Below are 22,700 nucleotides of genomic sequence, written 5' to 3'. Positions count from 1 at the left end.
TCAACTCATGGCTAATCTTCTGTCCTTTAAATCCCCATCTTCTTACCCTATAATACTTTAAAGTATAGACAGCATTTCATATTATCCATAACCTTTAGAGTATGTACTTCTAAAGATAAGATATGGGTTTTAAAAATTTGTTTATTTTAGAGAAAGAGTGTGAGAGAGCGTGGGGGCAAGGGCAGAGGGAAAAGGAGAGAGAATCTTTAAGGAGACTCCCCACTGAGTGGGGAGCCCAATACAAGGCTTCATGGCAAGACCCTGAGATCGTGACCTGAGCTGAGATCAAGAGTCATCTGCTCAACCTACTGAGCCACCTGGTGCCCCAAGATAAGCTCTGTTTTTAAAAGCATGACCACAACACCACTATCAGTCTGAAAGAAGTTAATATAATTCTTTAATATCAACTATCCAGTCAATACATTAATTTACAAATGTGTCGTAGATATAATAAAGTTTAAAAATAAAATTTATTTGATTAAATCAGGATCAAAATTCATTTAAGAATATATAAATATATTCTTAAAACTTTCATAAACTTTTAGTCCATAGGCATTTCTCCCCTTACCCTTCCTCAGTCAATCTGTTTGGTTTCCCTAGTGATTTATTTGTTGAAGACAACCAGTTTATTTTTCAGTTTATCTTTTGCCATGTCACAAGCCACCTGAAAACTTAGTGAAAACAATTTATTACCATCTCTTACATTTCTTTGGGTTGACAGGGTTCAAATGGATACTTCTTGCTTTAAATCTCTCCTGAATTTGTAGTGGTGTCATCTGAAGCGTTGACTGGGCTGATTATCCAGGACAGCTTCTTTACTCATTCCCATGTCACACATATTTAGTACTTTGATATTCCTTGGTGTGTCTATATGGATTATCCTTCTTGCAGCATGGCAATCCTGAGCTATTTGTACTTAGTACAGGGAAACTGACTTTCCAGAATTAAGAGGGAAAGATGCAAGGCCATATCATGGTTACACCTGCAACTGGCACAGCCCTATTCTTTTGCTATTGTTGATGGGTCAAAATAGTCCTAGGCCCAGTCTCCTTTGAATGGGGTGAGGAAGGGCTCCATTGTTTGATGGAGAAGTGGCAATTTTACACTGTAGAAAAGTGTGCAAGTTAGAGATATATTTCCAGTTGTTTCTGTAAAATAAAATCTGCTATATTTGGGAGTGCCTGGGTGGCTCAGTTGGTTAACGGTCCAACTATTTTAGTTAAGGTCATGATCTGAGGGTCCTGGGATCCAGCCCTGTGTCTGGCTCTGCACATAATGGGGAGTCTGCTTGAGGATTCTCTCTCTCTCTCTCTCTCTCTCTCTCTCTCTCTCTCTCTCCACCCCTCCCTCTGCTCTCTTCCTCTCTCAAATAAATAAATAAATAAATCTTTTAAAAAAATCTGCCACATTGCACTGTAGAATTTGCCATAGTCTAGTCTAGATCATGATGTTTGTTTCCCTGTAGTGTCATTTAGCATGCACTTTTGATTCTATATTTTCTTCAAATTGGTCATTGGATCCAGAAGTTTGATGAACAATAGTTTTGTCATTTTATGTCTATATCTCTTTATTTTTGAGGGTAGATTGGCAAGGCCCTCAGGACAACTTTACACTATACTTTTGACTTAAGGTTTTCTAGACCATAGAGATAATGTGAATTCCATCTTCAAACTTAATTGTAGGTTTATAATTAGAAATATCTTTCAAGATTCTTTTTTTCTTACAGCTTTATATCTAGAAGCAAGGCCTAGAGTTGCATATATCCCCACTGCGTTTCTCTATAGAGTGTCCTATTTCCTAGTTGGCCAACTGAATATGCTGTGTTTAGAGTATCCTAATTTCATTTCAAGGGATGTCTTTCATTTATACCCTTTCTCCCATATTCCTAGAGTGGTCTTCTGTCCCTAGAGTTCAGATGTTCATTCTAAATCCAGGTCCTAAGGTCTCTGAGGGTGGGCCTAATCTCCAGGGCTTACTGACGCCATAGATTCACTCTTTCTTGTTACCATTGTTTTTTCTCTCCAGTTGTTTCTTTTACTTTCCGGTAGACAAGCCATGATTTCTAAAAGATATTTTCTTTTTTTTTTTTTTAAAGATTTTATTTATTTATTCATGAGAGACACACAGAGAGAGGCAGAGACACAGGCAGAGGGAGAAGCAGGCTCCATGCAGGGAGCCTGATGTGGGACTCGATTCTGGGTCCAGGATCAGGCCCTGGGCTGAAGGTGGCACTAAACCACTTAGCCACCTGGGCTGCCCTAAAAGATATTTTCTATATTCTGTTAAGCATTGTTAGATACTTTTTACTGGGAGGATTTCAGTTTGATTTAGTTTTAAAGGCTGGAAATTGATGATAGCTAATATATTTTATTCTGAAAAGAGGAAACATTTTAAATTTTGATATAATAGTTGATCTATATATATAAATTTGCTGTGTGTCTTTGGAGGTAAATTCTTCTTCACTTTTGTTCATTTTCTTAATGAATATTAATATTCATTAATTAATATTATTAATAAAATTAACAATTAACAAAATTCCAAATTTCAAGTTTAGCAAATTTAGAATTTATAAGATATATATATTTTTTTTAAATTTTTTTTTCAATTTTTATTTATTTATGATAGTCACAGAGAGAGAGAGAGAGAGAGAGAGAGAGAGAGGCAGAGATACAGGCAGAAGGAGAAGCAGGCTCCATGCACCGGGAGCCCGACGTGGGATTCGATCCCGGGTCTCCAGGATCGCGCCCTGGGCCAAAGGCAGGCGCCAAACCGCTGCGCCACCCAGGGATCCCAAGATATATATATTTTTAATACTTTTTTTAAAAGTAATCTCTACACGCCATGTGGGGCTCAAACTCACAATCCCAAAATCAAGAGTTGCATACTCCACTGACTGAGCCAGCCACGCAATCCTGATAAAAATATGGAATTTTTAAAATTCTCCTATTTCCTATAGAAAACATGGGAAAATCAAGACATACTAGGATTTACCTCTTAAAATAGGAATTGAGTATACAGAAAATAAGTTTTCATCACTTTGGGAATTGCTTATTTAAAATAATTTCTTTGAATGACAGTAGTTACAGAATAAGTGCCAATCTTTTGACACAAATCTGTGGAGTACATCATGGATGAAAGACTTTTTACTCTGGATATTGTTTTATTCACATTTTGTTAGGAAAGGTGACTGTGGAATGTGAAAATTGGAGATCCTGTCTAAAATTAAAAGGCCCTAACTGCTATGAAATTGATTCAAAAGAGAAACCTGAAACAGTGAGAGGGATGGAGGCATTATAATATTAAAAACAGCATGTTTTGGGATGGCATTTGCTTTGGCTAGGTGTCAAGTGGCCCTGGCTGGCTGATTGCTCTGTTGGAATAGGATCTACCTTTCCACTCTGTTGAACAACTCTGTATTAATGTAGGAGCGCCAAACCACTTGGCTTTTCTTGGCTATCATTTTGGTTAGTTATGTCCCACATTATCCCTGCAGAGCACTCAAAAGCAAACCAAGTTCAGCAAGGTCATGACTTCTCCAAGGTTACTTCCTAAATTATTGCAGAGGCAGTCTGAGCTTCAAACTGCAGAGCAAGGGATACTTCTCACAAGGAAGATGATTTTAAGTATGTGGGAGGGAGAAAGAGTTTAGGATAGGTATCTAGAAATAGAGATAAGTTGGTGTATCAATAAATTTTCTGATATCTTCTGAGTAAAACTCTTAATTTGAGGTCATTTTATTGGATAACTCCAAAATTTGGCTTGTTTTATTTTTTCTTTCTATTCCTATTATAACCTTAAATCCAGTCCTCTTATTTCATGTCTAGACTTTTCTAACTGTTTAGCCATGAGTTAATAATCAGTTTCCCTTGCTTCATTTCAAAAGCAGTAATTTTTTAAAGTGTCGTTCTTATATGTCAGTCCTGTATTTCTAAACCTTGGCCCTCTAAACATTTGCCTCTTGAAGAAAGTCTATTTGCCTTAACCTGGGGTTTAAATCTCTTTGTGATATTTTCTCAACCTAAATTTAGAATAATGCTCTTCACATACTATACAATGCTCAGATCAATGGATTATTGGTTTCTCCTCAAATCTGTTAGCATTTCCTGCCAGTTATTCTAACTCTGTTCTCCATTCCTCGATGATTACCACTTACCAAAACCCTTCCCATCTTTTAAGAGCATCCAGATATAAACATATCAGTGTAGCCTTCACTCCTAATGTAATTTCTTTTGTTCTTATTTTTGCTCTTACTATATATGTATCACTCTGTGGCACTGGTCACATGATATCTTGCATGGAGGTTAGGTTGTATAATTACCTTATCTCCTTTTCTGGCCCAAACATTTTTGAGGCAAGGACATGGTTTAGTTCTTTCTCCACCTCTCTTGTGGCCCATCACAATGATTTCCATATGGTAGGCTCAGTAAATACATATTAAAGAATTTGGTTATCCTGAACCTCATGGTTATCAGAGTTGTTGTACTGTGTTAGACAGGTGATAGCTGAAAACATGTCAACCCATCTCCAGTTCTCATAGTAAGTGTCATATTATTCAAAGCCCTGTTTAGATGTCATCACAGCAGGAAGTTTTTGTGGGTTCACTCTAGACTTTGTTGAACAGCTTATCCTCTGTACTTTGGGTGTCTTTTCCAAGTATATTTCTCTTTGAATCTCTGTTTAGAGTGCACTATAATTTGTGTACAAATCTGAGTCTCCTCATATGATTGTTAGCTCCTTGTGGGGAGGAACTATGTCATGGTTCTTGGTGTCCCCATAAACCAGCTTATTTTCTGGATTGTGGGGGGCTCTTAGTATGAATGTTTATTCTGTGTCTGTGCATGTGTGTGTACTTCTCCTGACCCTTTGTCATCATCTCTTTGCCAGATACAAACGTTAGATTAGTCTTTTTTCTCCTGTAGATTTTGATTTCTGTGGGTTTATTCCAATTGACTTTTGTTCTGTATTAGCAAGGCATATACAATACCAAAAGAAAGTAAAATTTCACTTCCTGTCCTGCTACTTAAAACAATCTCTAGTTTCAAAGTGGAACATCCTTTAGATTTATATTCACAAAGACAGGACTTTTTTAAACTTTAAAGGACATACATAACCTTTTGAGCATTTTTTGAGTCCTTGCTATGTATGGAACACTTGTGTTAGTTGTTAAAGATAAGAATTGTTATGGTTTCTGCTCTGAAGGAGTTTAGTGGATTTTTCCCTATTCACCCCTTAACTCCACCACCAAGTTTGGGATTGACTTGGTTTTCTTTGTGCCTTGTGTCTTACACATACAATAAATTATTTGCTTCCATATCTGGCTTCAAATAATAATATCTAAACCCCTTAGGGGCACATATTCTGTTTTATTATTTTATCTAACACAAGGCCTAACATAGTATAGGGTGTTCAATGGGTGCTTATTAAATAACAGTTTTCCAAGTAAAGATATGAGCAAGTGCAAGGGCCCCAGGGTGGGAAGGAGCTTGGTATGTTGAAGAACAGATAACAGACCAGTGTAACTGGAACAAGAGGAATTAGTGATGCATGATGAGGTCAAAGGGCGTAAGGCCAGATCACGTAGAACAAAGGTTCTCAACTGCAATTCTTTGTTTGTCGTGGCTGTCCTGTGTATTATAGGCTATTTAGCAGCATTTCTGCTCACTACCCCTAGATGCCTCTCTTTCCCCTAAGTTGTGACAAACAAAAATATTTCTAGACATTGACAAATGTTCCCTATAGGGCAAAATAGTTCCAGAAAGAAACAGTGATATAGAACCTTACAGACAATTTTACTCTGTTTTATTTTGGATGGAAACAGGAAGCCACTGGAGGGTTTTGAGCAGGGAAATGTCATATAATAATGGAGATTTTTAAAAGACTACTCTGTAAGGAGAGTGGGCTGTCAGGGACAGGACTGAAGCAAGGACTTCTATGGTGAGGACGGCATTGCGGGCCAAGGGTTGCTAAGTGATGTCAAGGAGGCAGGGGAATTTGAGCTGGACCTTGAAGAGAGAGAATGGACTTAAACAAATGTCAAGACTTAGAAACAGGATACCGGTTTGGAGAGTAGGATGGAATGTGCAAGGCATATCTAAGGAATGATGAGGTTTCAGGAATATTTGTGTGCCCCTATCATACTATCAAATGAGGAGCATCTCAACATGGCAAGCCAGGTGTTCATTATGACCAGTTCTGTCCTGTTTGTCTTGCTCATCTCCTGCTGGCCTTCCCTGCTTCCTCAACATTCCAGCCTGGATGGATGGTACCAGCACTGCATTTAAACATTCTTGCTAGCAGCATTAAAGTTGGGTGGGAGAGGTGCCACAGTGGGAGTGGGTGGAAGGGAGTGGTTAGGAGACCCCTGAATAATCCAAGTAGGAGATTATAAAATCTGCAAAAGGCAATGGCAATGGGGAGGAAAGGGTAAGGAACAATTCACATGCTATTTTTGAAAAATGCTGTTGTCTATATTTCTTACAGTACTGTTTCTATTAAAAGTTCCAATATTTGAATACTATTTTTATTCCATCTGATTCTACTTATTCAGATACCTTTAACTAAAAGAAACATCTTAGGGTTGGCTTGTTTTCATATATATAGGTTTGTTTTGCAGGAACAAAGTCTCTAACATAACCATTTGGGCTCTGGGTCTTTATGGCAATAGTTGGAGCACTTTGAATTTTTTAGGATAGCTTTTACTATTATAGTCAATAAATATGTCTCCGGTGTTCACTGTATGTAGGATACTGTACTAGATAGACATTGTGAGCCTCAAACATTGAAATTTGGCAAAATAAATTCATTACTTTTCCCTCTTTGGACTCACAGTCTCCTTAATCTGTCCCATCTGTCCATTGTCCTTCCCTATCCTATTACTTTAGTTGGAACTGTGCTATCTCCGGCCTGGACTATGGCAATGCTGTCACATCCATCCTCTCTGCCTCTAGTCTTGACCACTTCCAGTATATCCTCTGCAAACCAACAGAGCCATTCTTCTAAACAGATATCTGATCATATCACTTGCCGCCCTTAAAAGCCTTCAATGGTTTCTCTTTGCTCTTATGATAAAAATTCCAAAGTCTTTAGCAAAACATTAAAGTTCTTAACTTCTGTAGCCTTATTTCCTACCTCTCCCATCTCCTCCTATGCATCAACTCTATTTCTTTCCTCAAAATGGTGGCTTATTTGCCTAGTTTATTTCTCCTACTTCTCCATATCTTGCCTCCCAGATGCTTATGGCTCACATTTTAGAACTCAGCTTAAATACTACCTTCTATGAATACCATCTTTGACTTTGGGTTTAGTACTCCTTCTGCATGGCACCTTACCATGCAAGCTCACCCCAAATATAGAACACCATAGTATGGCAAATGCCTCTTGATTTGTTCAGCTCTAACACTACATTGTAAGCCATTTGAGGACAACAATTATATATTATCTATTCTTTTCCTTTTAGGATATAGCAGAGTGCCATTGAATGTTATTCATTTACCCAACAAACATTTATCTGGAGTGTTTGCTCTATGATGGGCACTGTACCAGGTTCTGGGAGTTCAGTGGTGGCGAATAAAAACATACATGGTCCTTGTTCTCATTACAGCTTCTGGCCCATGAGAATGAGAAGTATAATTCAAATAATCATGCAAAATATGACATTGCAAATGTGGCTAGTGCTGTGAAGGAAGGAGATAGTGCTTTAAGAATCTATAAGAGAGCGTTTGACCTACTTTAGGAACTATAAGGAGTTCCTAAACTGGTGGAACTTACACTGATTTTTAAAAGCATTAGTAGGAATTAGCTAGATGTGGCTAGCTTCCATTCTGGCACAGGAATCGCTATGTAAGTACAGGCTTTACAAGAGAAGTAACCTGACAAGAGTGAATGCCTGATATAATCCAGTGTGGTTGCCCTGAGAGATGGAGAGTTGAGGATGGAGAGGGAACCACACAGAGGCAGACCTGCCAGGGCCTTCAGGTCATGTTGATGATTTCCCCTTCCTCTTAACAGTATTAAGAAGTCTCAACATGGTTGAGGGAAAGGAAGACACTTTTGAAGAGAATGATGTCAGGGCACACAGTAATTATGTATCTATAATTATTTTCTCCCAGAGCCTTTATTTATTTTGGTGGTTTTGCATAGTTTCCTTTGTATTCTACTTTCTAAAATCCTCATTTCACCCTCTTTGTATTATGTGGCCCCTTTTTGCTAGTCTCCAGGATATCTTGTTCAAAATTGTTTTTGTTGAAATAGAGCAAGAAAGCATGGAGTTGGCTCATGGTAGCCTACATGACTTTTCCCACAACTATTCTTTTGACCCATTGATCTAGGCAATGTGTACATCCTTAGTTATTACAGTTTCCTTGATGCCAAGATTTGGGGATCCTGTCCATTAATTACCATGATGGTACCTCTAATATAGTCTTGAGTGGTTTAGTCTATATAGGGCTTAAAACTAACATTTCTAGCCGTTGTCCACTGCCCCCCCTCCAGGCGATTCACATTTCTACCAATTAACAAATCGAGTTTTAATTTTTTGTATGGCTGATTAAGAGTCTATATTTGCTACTCAGAAAAATGTATACATGGTATTTGTGGTTCTTTCTTGGTAAATGTATACATGCTATTTGTGGTTCGTTTTTTGGTAAATGTTAATTGAGAATTGAGTATGCTCCATGAACTCTACTTCAGTATTCAGGATAGTCTAGTACCAAAGACTGATAAATACACACATAATTTCAAAACAGTGTGGTGAGTGCTGGGGTGAAGGAAAGTGTAACGCAATAGTGGAACATAGAAAAGGAAATATAACTTAACTGGACTTACCCATCTCACTTGGCTTGAGGCAAGAAAACTAAAAGATAATAGAAAGGCTGATTTAAGTCTTAAGGATGAGTAGGACTGATTCAAGGTAAAAGGAAGGAAGAGTAGACATTATTCCAGGGAAAGGGTACTATATGGACAAAGACACAAAGGCATTAGTATGAAAGATACATTGAAGGAATTGTATGTGATTGAAAGTGGCCATGATATAGGATCTGGGCCGGCGAGAGGTGAAAGATGAGGCTACAGATGTGAACAGAGGCCAGATCATGAGTGGTCTACAGCAAGGACATAAGACATGTTCACAGGCGATGAGCAAATCCTATAGATTCCACCTTAAAGTGTAGTCAGAATCCAAACACTTCCTGCCATCTTGACTGCTAACACTCCAGCACTAAATGTCACAGTTTCTTGTATGGATTATGGCAGCAACCTCCTAACTCCTAACTGGTCTTACTGTTCTTGACTTTCTTTAGTCTGTTCCTAACACAGCAGCCATAGTGTTTAGAACATAAGCCAGTCATGTCACTCCTCCATTTAAAACCCTCCAGTGGCCTCCATTACACTCAGCCTACAAGCCCAAATTCTCATAGTTCTACTTTGTACTTAGTACTATTTAAGATACTGTAAAGTCTACAGTTTACTTATGTTGTTTATTGTTGTCTCAGTAGAATGGAAACACCATGCATATGGGAGTTTTTGTCTGTTTCATTCACGGATATGCCATTACCACCTAGAATTATGCCTATTAATAAATTGGTAGTAATATTTGTTCAAGGAATGGAATGATTGAGACCCAGATATATCATGATACTCACCTCCTTAGTAATTCTTGAACAAGTTTATTTCAGCTAATCTCCACCCTGTGCTCTCCTTTCCCTTACCATATCCCACTCCCAATTCAAACCCTATGGTTTCCAACCATTTGTACTGAAATGAACTGCTTTTATGAATATATATTAACCTTTGTCTCCCAAGGAGACTTTTGTTCATAGTCAAATGTGGACAGAGTCAGTATATGATTTTCTTTCTTGTGTCAACCCTTGCCTATGATGAGTTCTCTGAGAACATGATTAGACCTATGTTTGTGAGCCAGCGGTGAAATCTTGGCATTTCAGTGAGAAGAGAGCAGAGTTCTAACTAACTGTAATTGGATCTGCATGATAACAGTCACCAGGTTTCTAGTATAAATTACATTCTCATTTTTTAAAGGCAACATCTCCATTCCCTCAGATTGGTCATATGCTGGCTCATGGTGTTGCTGCTTCATGCTGTGAAATTGGACTGCTCTATTTTCTCAGGCTCCGTAGGGGTATTAAGCATTTGGTTTCTTCATAAATAGAGCAGAGAAATATAACCACAGAATAACATTGTGGACAGATTTAACACTATATAGTGAGTAAAAGGGAGAGACCTTTTGTTACATCGTCTGCTCTTCCAGTCAATAAATGGTATTGTGACCATTGGACAGTGTTTGAAATCAGCCTCTTCTGATGAAGGGTGTATTAATTACCTTGATGATCATGTTGAATAGGTTATTGAACAATTATTTTCATATACTGTGAAAGGTGAGAAGTCATCTTACGTGTAACTTCTCAAGGTTGCTTTCAGATCTCTGGTCTACATATGCTGAATACTGTCTAGGTGAACAACTTCTTGCTAGACAGTCAAACAGAGAAGGATTAGTGCCTGCTTTTAAGGTGCTTTTTGTGCTTGTATTAACAATAACCAGTACCACCACAGCTATCATAACTGTTTTCTGAGCTCCTACTATGCAACAACCACTACCTTTTAAGTTCCTGTAAGATGTTTTGCCTCTGTTTCTTCACTGAATGGTCATAATAATGCTTCAAAGTAGATGTCTGTCTCCATTTTTCTGATTATAAAATTGGATACAGAGAGGATAACTAACAAGCAAATGATACGTAAGCTGCAACCTCAATCAAGCTAGAGGACGTGTCATGTGGCAGCTCTGTGTTTAATTGCTAGGGGGATAATATGAGGAAGATAAAGTTCTCTTACTTGAAAAACTTACCTTGAAGTAGATATTTTTAGCAAGCCATGTGAGTTGAGGTTTTTTGGTAATCTTAATTCCCATCTGGAAATTGGACAAGATAGATGAGTATTTTTTTTCCATATGATTTTGTTACCTCTTTGTACAGAAAGGAGCTGGATATCACCTGGATCTCTTTTGGGTGGCCATCCTCATGGTGGTGTGCTCTTTTATGGCTCTTCCGTGGTATGTGGCTGCTACTGTCATTTCCATTGCTCACATCGACAGTTTGAAGATGGAGACAGAGACTTCTGCCCCTGGAGAACAACCAAAGTTTCTAGGAGTGAGGTACGTTAAGTCAGAAGAAAATGGCAAAACACATCATGCCATGTCAATGTGTCATCCATAGGAAATGGGCAGAATGGGAGGAGGAAAGGCTGGTGATGATTAATTTATTCCTGTACTTGCTGTTCCAGAAAGGACTAAATTTTCCTTAAAAAGTCTTCAATAATTTTTTGAGTTCACTTCTTATTTTACATAAAACATTTTTGATTAATGAAGGCTAAATGATGCAACATAAAAGCACAAACAGCTCATTCATTTTCTTCATCATGCAGCTTATTTCGGTGCTATGGTACTTACTCTATGACAATCCTGTGTAAAGGCAAAACCCTTTAACCTTTCAGCTCTGCTGAGATTCCCCAAAACTCTTGAGACTCCTTGTGATTTTTAAGATTCTACAAAGGGAAAGGAATTCTTATTTTCCAGTTCATTTTCTGTCCCCATAAGCACTGAGAAACCTTGACCTCCAGCTGTTAAATTTGGGTAGCCATGAAGGACTTGTCTAAGACCTTTATACTTTGTTGAAAACTTTTTATAGCAAACCCTGCTTCTAAGTGCTTGAGTGAATAGCTTGCAGGACAGAGCCATTGTTTCCCACGCCACAACAGTGGGTGATTATTTCTTGGGGGCTGGGGGAGGGGGTGTTGGATGGGAATCCTATTTATTAAAAAGTACTCTTGTTGTTGTAGATTTGGAAATTAGACTGATGGGATTTATAGCACTTATGAAATTTCCCTGAGCTGTTTGTTAATTAGAATGCAGGACAATGTAATATCTGTCTCCTGTGAAAGAAGGTGTAATTACACAACAGTACAAGTCATTTAAAAAATAAGGGCTTCAAAGAGGCCAGGAATTGATGGACTAAGAGCAAGTGACATTATTATTATTATATTATTATTATTATTATTATTATTAAAGGAGCAAAGGATTTAACAGAATCACTTTATCACTTTTTCTTGAATTGAAATCACATTATACAATAGTTTTAAGAGAATTCTATAGTTATGTTGAGCTTATATGCTGTCCTTGAGGTATTAATTTCTATAAGATATCAATACATCTGCTGTTTTCGTCAAACATTAATTTGGTCAATGGATAATCTTTTTGGAAGGTGAAAAGACAAGAGCATATTTATAAAAAAAAAAAGAGGTAAATTGGTAATCTTTTTATTTGATTTTAGGGAACAGAGAGTCACTGGAACCCTTGTGTTTATCCTGACTGGTCTGTCGGTCTTTATGGCTCCCATCTTGAAGGTAAATATGTGAAATATTTACCTCTTTCTCCTCCTCAGTACATTGACAGGTAATGTGAAGAGTAGAATTCCTTATCTGCAAGATTCTCATCAGTTCTGGAACACACTGAGGGCAGGGGTCAGTAGAATGAGGACTTGAGGACTTTAAAAACTTTCATTTTGATGTCCTTCTCACTCCTTCACTCCTTCTATTATTAGTTATTATTATTATTGTTGTAGTTATTTGATTGAACCACATTAAATTACCAGTATTTAGGTTTTTTGACCTATGCAAATGGTAGTTCCACACAGTTTAGTCAATTGATTTGCCCCTCCTCACTATGTTTCTTACTCCCCTTGTATCCCTTCTTCCCATTATTTTCCATTTACTTGTTCCTAAATCCTGCTTCCACTGCCCCCCATGCACATGCACACAGCAGACTCCTGGATAACATGATCATTTTGTAACTTTTCTCCATTCTTTATTATTGCTGACTGCGTTTCTATTTTCTTTGAATCAGAAGGCCTGGAGAACAGAGTAAAATTACTGATTTCTGACAAGAAAAACTTTAGAAATGAACTTCTGGAGAAGAAAAAAATTATATGGTAGATTTTTTAGAAAGTCAAGAGTCAAATATGTAGCTTTGATTGATGGGGTGACTATCTGCGAAAGTAGATGAATACGAACCCTATGAGAATACCTATTTAGAAGACGAGATAGGGTTAAAAGAGCAGGTTTAACTTTCATGGAGCTTCCATTTCTTTTTTTGTGACACAAGCATTTTCTTCTTCTATTATATAACAATACTGGTCAATTATTGATAATTTGTGTTTGATACTCTGCACCACAGTACATACAAAGCATAAAATTACCTATATAGATCTAGAAGCTATAAACAACCACTGTTAATATCCTTTCAAATTTGTCTCTGAAAATTTTTGTGTATTTTATTTATTTTTTAAAAGATTTTTATCTATTAGAGAGCACAAGCAGGGGGAAATGGCAGGCAGAAAGAGAAGGAGAAGCAGGCTCCCCAGTGAGCTGGGAGCCTGTTGTGAGACTTGATCCCAGAACCCTGGGATCATTACCTGAGCTAAAGGGAGATTCTTAACTGACTGAGCCACCCAGGCACCCCAGTTTTTGTTTATTTCTTAACAGTTCTCATTTTTCAGATTTTTAAGATGCTTAACTATACAATTCAAGTGATGGAGCAGTACATTTTTGTAAAGAATTCAAACAAGGGATCCCTGGGTGGCGCAGTGGTTCGGCGCCTGCCTTTGGTCCAGGGCACGATCCTGGAGACCCGGGATCGAATCCCACGTCGGGCTCCCTTCATGGAGCCTGCTTCTCCCTCTGCCTGTGTCTCTGCCTCTCTCTCTCTCTCTCTCTCTCTGATGACTATCATAAATAAATAAAAAAAAATAAAAAAAAAAGAATTGAAACAATACAGAAGTACACAGAGGGAAAGGCAAAAGTCCTCCACTTCTCTCAAGCTGGCACATTTATAAGTCAATTGCCATTCAGATGAATTTGAGGAAAGTGAAACTATAATTTCTTAGCCTATGATTAAGACTGGTTTTGCCCCTCAGAGTATTTAGATGAACACATACATTATGCATAAAATACTTGGTAAACAGTTGAAAGATTTAAATATTCATCTCTTATCCCTGGTTTCCACACTGTCAGTTAACTGGCTTAATTAATTTATGGCAGGAATCATGAAGGAATATGCATTTCACATACCATATAGGAAAATAAAATTTAAAGTAACCTCAAAAAAGTTGTTTCTGGTCACATATGAAGAACCTTAAGAGAGTCTGGGTCTTAACATTTTTCAGGGACAGAGGGAAATCTATGATCCCTTTTGCCTATACAAAGCAAGTTGTAGGGTAGGTTTGAAGTTGAGTTTCATAGCATCAAATCCACTACCAAAAGGCTTTATGTTCCTTTGTTGCCCCACGACACCAGCACATCAACTGGTGGAAAAGTCTGACAGCTTTCGACCACACAGGCAATGGAACCTCATCTGGACAGATCCATTTTTAGAGAGGTCATTGCAGGCATTTATGACCTCATGTTATGGGAGGATATATAGGAATGAATTTGCCCCTGGGTTCCTTAAAGGTGGGCTCACATGACACAACTGCAGAGTTTTTTATGGGGTCTCTTAGTGCTTAGCTACTAGTAGGGCATAATAGAAATCTTTTCATCTGTTCAGATGAACCCTTTAGCCCATCAGCCCCCACCCATTTTTCTTTTATTTTTGTATTATGTCTTTTCATTAACACAGTGTAAATTCCTAACTCATAAAATTCAGATGTGTTTAAAAGCTTTTTTTTTTTTAATTTTTATTTATTTATGATAGTCACACACACAGAGAGAGAGGCAGAGACACAGGCAGAGGGAGAAGCAGGCTCCATGCACGGGAAGCCCGACGTGGGATTCGATCCCGGATCTCCAGGATCACGCCCTGGGCCAAAGGCAGGCGCCAAACCACTGCGCCACCCAGGGATCCCTAAAAGCTTTTTTTTTTAGCTGAGTAATCGTGTATGATCCCAAAGGGACACAGAGAACAGATACTGTATAAATTGCTATTTTTAGGAAAAGATGCAAGACTCACATTTTCAACAACACCTCTTCCTAACTATTTTCTAACCCTGCACCCAAATGTGGCTGCAGAGGAATTAAAGGTGAAAGCCCTTTTGTTCTTTATTTTGCAATGATTCTTTTTGCCCCGATATGCAAAGCACCTGAGTATTTGCAGGAACAGATTAGAATATTGAGAAAGAAGCAAGAGAGATGTAAGGGATCAATGAGCATGAGCTTGCTTTTCCTTTTGACCTTCCTTAAGTTCACCTTTGTTCAGCTGCTAAGGTTTATAATTATGGGTATTTCCATCTGGCAACTTTGAGTCAATGCAAAGAGTCATTGTAAGAATTAGTGAAAGGGGCGCCTGGGTGGCTCTGTGGTTGAGCATCTGCCTTTGGCTCAGGTGGTGATACCCAGGTCCTAGGATTGAGTCCCACATCAGGCTCCCCACAGTGAGCCTGCTTCTCCCTCTGCCTCTGTCTCTGCCTCTCTCTCTGTGTGTGTCTCTCATGAGTAAATAAATAAAATCTTAAAAAAAAAAAAATCAATGAAAAAGGTGGTCCAGCAAACATTTTTACTAGGCAGTGTTTGTGCCCAAAGTGTGGGAAATGAAATTGTTTTATTACTATAGCTTCCAACATATTGGGGGAAGCCTAGATTTTAAAACAACAAGAATAAAATAGTCCAGCATTCACAATTGTGATTCCAGACTTTGATGAGTAGAACTATTCTTTACTTCGGGAATCATCACATTAGCTCATTTCAGATCAAGACCTTCTTACCATTGAAATTGGGTAACTTAGAAGCATTCACCACAGAATTCTTGGTAGTTCATGTAAAAAGTCAATACAGGAAGAAGCAGATGACAGTATAGTTTAACTAACACCTAAGTAATGACTAAGTAAGAGTCAGGATTAACAATTAACCTCAGAATTCACACAGAAAGAGAGGTATCAGGGGTTACTTAGGAGGAGGGAATCTTTTTCTTCCACCATTTGACTTATGTGTGTTTTAAAAGAACAGAGGACAACTTTAGAGAATGCTTTTACTTAAGAATCGGCCTTTGAAAGGCAGATCAAATGAACCGGGATCAAGAGAAATATGTGCCTTTCACTTTTTAAAAATGACGCAGCTCAGCGCCTTCCCTGCCCAACCCCCCAGTCCCACAGGTCTAGGGGCCTCAGATGTCATTTTCTCCCTGCTGTAAGCAGGGTGGGTGCTTTTCTCTGTGCCTCCTTATGGAGGCTTACTTTGATTTGACCTTGCCGAAGTCAGTCTTTTTACATGGAAAAACATAAGGAGTAATAGTGTGTTATAGCTTTAAGTTCATGGGGCTACCCTGTGACCCTGGCCAGCTGCACTCATGCATGCCTCAAACCCCATCAGGACTGAGCACGGAACTGTTTGGAAACAGGAAGCACTGGCTTCCCAGGCCAGTTATGCACTTTAGGTCTGGGTCTCTGCAGCAGAAACCCTGCCTGTGCAGCTAGTGTTCTGCATGAGGATATGAGGGGAGACCACAGAGCAGCAGCAAGATGAAAGACTATTCCTAGAGCTGACTTTTTTTCGTTCTTTTGACAAACTTAAAGAAATAAAGATCAAGTCAAGTTCACTGCTGCTTCTGTTGCCTTTGCTTGAATTAGTTCATCTTTAATGTGAGGTGTAGCCAAAATTTGTCTTTCAGGTTTGTTTAGGGTTCTGAAATGTGGAGGCTAGCACTGAATTTCTATCTGGCAAGCATTTGTGGAGCTCCTACAGTGTGCCCCATGCTCTGCTCAGTAACAGGGAACCAAGGAGAGATGGTAGTGAGGATGATGATGGTGGTGGTAATAGTGGCTCCCATTTATTGGAAGTTTGGCATTAGACCAAGAACTCCTCACAGACTGTTTTTATTTAGTTGTCCAATAAAACCTGTGAAAAATATATGTATAATTGCATTCATCTTACAGATTAAAAAAAAAAAGTATAAATGACTTGCCGACTCACAAAGTTCTTAAATGGTAGAACCAAGGTTTGAACTCAGGCAGTTCTAACTCCAAAGCCTGACCTCATAACCATCGTGGTTTATTGCCTTTTAAAATAAAACAGTATTGCCCTCAAAGAGCTCATTTACTTTCACTTCCCATGAGATGATCTTCCCCAGCTTCTTTGATCCAATTTCCAGTTCTCTTATGTAAAGAGAAATGTGGCATTTTCACAAACTCTTCATCATAAGCGACTCCATGGTTTCTTCAGTGACTAGGGACCAGATTGCAAGTCGGCAGCTTCCTTATGGTTCCAGATTTTTAAGGCTTAAAGGCATTTGGATGTGATTTTAATAATGTGTCCCTGGAAACAGTTGTTATAGTAGAAAGGACAATATTGTAGAGCATATAGAAAACCGAGGTTTCGAGTCGGACCTTTGCAGCCATCATTCTGGCCTATACTCCTCCTGCCCCCACCCCCTCCCACAGAGGAACCAGAGGGAGCAGTGCTGGGCAGTTGCAGGCTTCTCACTTGCCAGTGAAGGTCCTGATGCTAATAATGACATCGGTACCACATTGATCATTTCTTGAGTATCTATTATGAGCCAGTCCCTGAACCAGATCTTATATATTATATAATCTTTATTGTAGCCACCGTATATGTGAGAATACTGAGGATAAACATTGACAATTCAGAGTTCTGCAACAGGTATAGTCAGAATTGGAACCCAGAGGTGTCCAACTTCTGTGCTTCCATGCTCTTAATCAGTACCTCGTTCTGAGTTTTACACACACGCATGCACGCATGCACATAGGCACACACACAGTGGTTATTATCCTGCTGGGAGGCCTCACTCCTGTACTGAATTCTGCACTGTGGGCAAGTACCATCTATCTTTCTTATTAAATTTATCCTTTCACATTTTTTTTCTTATGGGAATATTCTAACACTATCAGGAAATCAAAACGGAGGGCCAAGTGAAAAAGAATGGAACTACATTTGTCAGAATTTAAAAAATTTGGTGACATAGTCTGAGTATGCTAAATCTTCACTGACTTTATTATAATTTTCTATCTGGCTGTAAAATCAAGCATTTACTTTTTCATTTTTAATGTTTATTAAAAGCATAATATTTATATTGGGCTTTTTGGTTTTCTGGCTATATTTATTTATATAATTTTATTTGCATAATTTGATAATTCTTGAAATACCTATAATCTTAGTATACCTTGAGTTTTTTGTGTTTTAATTTCTCCATCTTTATAAAAATGCCTACCTGCTACTGCTATGTATGTTATGCTAATTTAACTTAAAATAGGATCACATCTCTTTTTGAAACATTCTTCTTTTTCTTCCTTTGGGAAATTTCTATTGTGATGAATGATTCTATTGTGATGGATTTTTAAGGATTGACCTTTTGATATACTCCTGAACCAAATCCAATAAAAAATATCCTCTAACCCAGTAATTCTGTCAGATTTCATCAAGATTTCCAAACTCAAAGATTTTTAGTGAGACACACTGCACTATCTTAAAGAAAATGGTGCATTTCTTAAGATGTTTGTATTACATTGAAAGTGACCAAAAGTTTGAATCAGTAGACTTCCATATATGTGCCATTTTCCTTTTCGCCAAAGAATATTTTTTTTTTAAAAAAACATCATCATCTCTAAAGCTGTTTTCCTACCCATACACCATTCTGAGTTAATGGTACCTTCTGATTTTATTTGGTGGTAGATTTGGTGAAATCTGGCATAAATTCAGAGAGCATAGACCTCAACACCATGGTACAACTTTCCTTCATTCTGATGCTAGAATTACATTAGAGAAAATATTTAGCTAAACTTAGAGGAGGGGTGGAGCTAAAGCTCAGTATCACCTTTGTGATTACCTTCTTTCAAGCCAGAAAAAAAACACTTTATTCAGATTAAAAGTACCTACCACAGGATTTCTAACTACTTGGCCAAATATAAGAGAACTATACTTCTCTTTTCCCCTTCTGCCTTTCTTTCCTTCCCAAGAAATTAAAAATGAAATGACAAGAAAGGAATCATCATATATTAAAGAAAAATGAGAGTGCCTTTGCCTGCAAAAGATATTTTTAAAAATTAAAAAATGAGTTAAAGCAGTGAGATGGTTTCTTTGTTGGTTATTTTTTGGTCAATTTGTACAGAGGAATGGAAATATGTACATTCTACAGGAAATAGAGGCACGTGTCAAAACTCAAGTGGCTTGAATGTGATGTGCTCACCTCTTTGTGGTGATTGTAGGGTATTACAGCACACTTGGCTTTCCCAACACTCTTACTGTTGCTCCTCCTACCTTCTCAACATTCAATGTTCAATAATTTTTTTCTGAAGTCAAGATCAAATTAGCTATGTTACAATTACTAGTTTTTTCTAGAAGAAGAATGTGATATTTTATGTGACTGAAGATATGTATTACATATAAATTTAACGATTCTTGTAGCTAGCCAATAACAATTGGAGATAGTCATGACATATTTTGAATTTACTGATTCTCCAGTAGTCACCACAAGGGTTTCAGACACGGAACTGTTTTAGGTAATTCCAAGGAGAGACTGATAGAAATTGTGTTTCATTTAATACATGTCATAGTTCTTTAAAAGTTACTCTGAAATCATACTGTTTCCTGGCTACAAAGCCTCCTTTATGTAGATTTGGTAAGATTGAACTTAATTGATTGTGGTTTTTGAAAACCGAAATTACTTGGACTTCTTTTCAGAATCCAAGCTTGAGAACCTTTGTTGTTCAAATAAAAGCCTTCCCAGAAACAGAATCATCCTTGAGTTGCTTAGTTTCTAGAGTACTAAGGACATTTCAAAGGTCTAGGAATAGATAAAACATAAGGAACATTGCATTGGAACTTCCCCATTCTTAAAACACTTTGTATTATTGTAAAAGACTCTTGCTAATTAATTCATGAAAATGTATTAATTCACTTTTTAAAAATGTGTACTACTGCATGTGTGTAATTAATTGCTTCCGTATGCTCGATGCTCCTTTCAAGCAGTGTTCTCATTAGTTAGTCCTCTTAATATTCCTGAGAGGAAGAAAGGGGACAGCCGTTTCATGTTTGCTTAATTGAAAGAGGCATTTACACACCAAGCTGATAGATCATTTGGCAAAAATTATTAAGGAAGAAATCAACAGACTGTTGGAAAGGAACTTGGTCTCAGGAGCGAAGCAACTGTCTACCTTTCTCTACCTCTCAGTTCCTGCAAACATCTGGTTTACATAATCATTCCTTTTAAGGGGAAAGGGAAACAAACTTTTTTTCCCCATTAAAAAATTTTTTTTGAGGTCATACATGTTCATTGCTTTAAAAAAAAATGCAGGCATCAAATAAAAGTTGAAAGTCTCCCTCCACTTGTTTCAAGTATAGCTTAGAAGTTTAGCAGCGACGAGTAAAGCCCACTAATTAGAGGTCCCTGTATTATTATGTCCTATTGTTTACTTTCAGATTTGGCCTTTATTTAAATTATCCTTCTTTATTACTGCTTTTATTATTGTTGTCTTTAACCTTTCTCCTTTTTTTTTTTTCCTAGTTTATCCCCATGCCTGTACTCTATGGCGTGTTCCTGTATATGGGGGTAGCGTCCCTTAACGGTGTACAGGTGAGTTTTCCATAGCAGTCTAAGTATAGTCTTGGTTTTTTTCTAGTAGTAAGAGTAGTCCAGTAACAAATCTTTGGCAAAAAGTGCTACTCATTAACTACTGGATTTTTAAAATGTGTATATTTACAGAAAACAAACAGATGGTTGCCAGAGGGGAGGTAGGTGGGGGGATGGGTGAAACCAAGAAAGGAGATTAAGAGTGCACTTATCATGATGAGCACTGAGTAGCATATAGAATTGTGGAATTTTTTATATTGTACGTCTAAGAGAATATAGCACTGTGTCATAGATGATAGAGCATTTGTTTTCTACTTTCTCTGCTTATTTATGATTTAATTAACAAAATTAATTTGTGCTAACAAACGCTGTCAAATGTACCCATTCTTGAAATAATCTGTTAAAGGTCATTTAACTAAGGAAGTGAGAGGTATGATCCTTTCTTCCTCCTTCCTCCCTTCCCTCCTTCCTTCTTTCCTTCCTTCATCTCAAGAAGGAAATCAAACCCTTTCAGGGTGTTCCTCAGGATACTGTTTATCCATTTGCCTTTAAACTATACTAAGAACAGGCTATTATTTGATTTGCTTTTCACATGGCTGAGATCAGTGATCAAAAGTTCTGCACCAAGAAAAGAATAAAGTCAGTGTGGTTTAGTGCTACTTTTGTCCAAAACTTCAGCTATTCACAATTTGGGTAGAACCGGCCCCTTTAAAAAAAAAAATCACCAGGAAAAACTTTGTGAGGGACTTTGTCTTTCAATTGAGGTTTAATTTAATTGGCACCAGGAAACTGGAAGTACTTCTGCTGTTTTCTGGCACCTTGTTAATTGTAGCCTTATTTAGCACTTACTAATGTTTTAATGGGAAAAGACTGCATGTTCTGTGACCATCATAAGAATTTATTTAAACCCCTTCATAATAGTCCTTGCCTTTCATTTATTGAATTTAGATTAATTTGGTTTTAGAGTCAGATAGAGCTGGGCAGGTGGCCAGACCCCCAAAAGCAGAAAAGGCTATTTTATTTTTCCCCTGTTTAGGTCCCCTCTGAGTAAAATTCTTCACCATTTGGATATTTGTCACAAAATACAAGATGGTGCTTGTGGATTGGACTAGATGAATGTGAATGGGGGCTTAACTGTGCCTGTGAAACTTTGGGCAGTACAAATATATAAAAAATATTTTTACCTGACTTTGTAAATATTCCTTTTTCCTCTAAATGAAAAAAATATGAAACTAATATGGCTCCCAAACTAATAGTTTTTTGTTGTCGTTGTTGTTTTGGGTTTTTTTCCTTAGTAGATCCGTCTAGATCAGAAGTTTGATTTATGTGTTCTAGGGGCTTCACTAATGGTTGGAGCTCAGCACGTGTTTATTAAATTAAATAGAAGGCAAAAATTGCCATTTCATAGTGATGGGGGAAAAATCCTTTGCTAAAGGCACAGCCAGTGGATTTCTTAAATTCTGCAGTGCTGAAAATTAATTAATAATTATTAATTAATTAATAATAATTAATTAATTAATTTAGTGCCTTTTCTGTTGATTCTCCCACTTTTAGACCTTTTGTCAAGATTTGACTTAGCAAAAAATGTTGTAACCCAATCTTTATAAACAGCAAGACCCCTTCCAGTCAAAAATAGGCCTAGAGGGAGAAAGAAAGTTTGTTACATAGGAAATAGCTTCCAAGAAGCTTGTCTGTTGTAGTCTAGCTTACTGTACATTTCTCCCTTTCCTTTGGAAAGAAAGCGGAGATATTATGCCAGAGTCTTATTACTTAATAATTCAATTCAGCAGATATTCACTGAGTATCTTTGATTTAAAAGATCCTAGGGTAGTTACCTAAATATCATTCTTCTCATCATCCATGTAAACTCAGCAGTTAATCTTTGAAGCAGGGCACCTGGGCACGGAGGGGCATGGCAGCCAGTTTAGTACCTGTTTCAGCACAACACTGTGATAGCCTCTCCTAGATTCAAATATCTAGTTGTTGGACACTCTGAAACTCATTGTAATCGTCATATGGCTTTTCTTTGAAAAGAAATGATAATGAATTGCCGAATGTTATTAGTTAAGTCGTGCCGCAGATAAATGTGGAATTTATGAAAATATAAGTGCATTCCCATTTTCAA

The 22,700-nt window shown here is 37.6% G+C and overlaps 1 protein-coding gene across 6 annotated transcripts in view; it reads left to right on the top strand.

Annotated features, from left to right (window-relative positions):
* Positions 1–22,700, top strand: part of SLC4A4 (solute carrier family 4 member 4) — a 345,822-nt gene that overhangs the window by 308,316 nt on the left and 14,806 nt on the right. For all 6 annotated transcript variants that reach the window (XM_055315262.1, XM_055315259.1, XM_055315265.1 and 3 more), the window contains 3 exons: positions 10,983–11,161; positions 12,336–12,408; positions 20,510–20,578. In XM_055315262.1, coding sequence (XP_055171237.1) covers positions 10,983–11,161; positions 12,336–12,408; positions 20,510–20,578 — 321 coding nt within the window. The remainder of the gene's footprint in view (positions 1–10,982; positions 11,162–12,335; positions 12,409–20,509; positions 20,579–22,700) is intronic.

The sequence above is a fragment of the Nyctereutes procyonoides genome, unplaced genomic scaffold (assembly GCF_905146905.1).
Source record: "Nyctereutes procyonoides isolate TBG_1078 unplaced genomic scaffold, NYPRO_anot_genome, whole genome shotgun sequence".
NCBI classification, from domain to species: Eukaryota; Metazoa; Chordata; class Mammalia; order Carnivora; family Canidae; genus Nyctereutes; species Nyctereutes procyonoides.
Note: the sequence above shows the minus strand (reverse complement) of the source record. Positions and strands in the feature narration are given on the sequence as shown.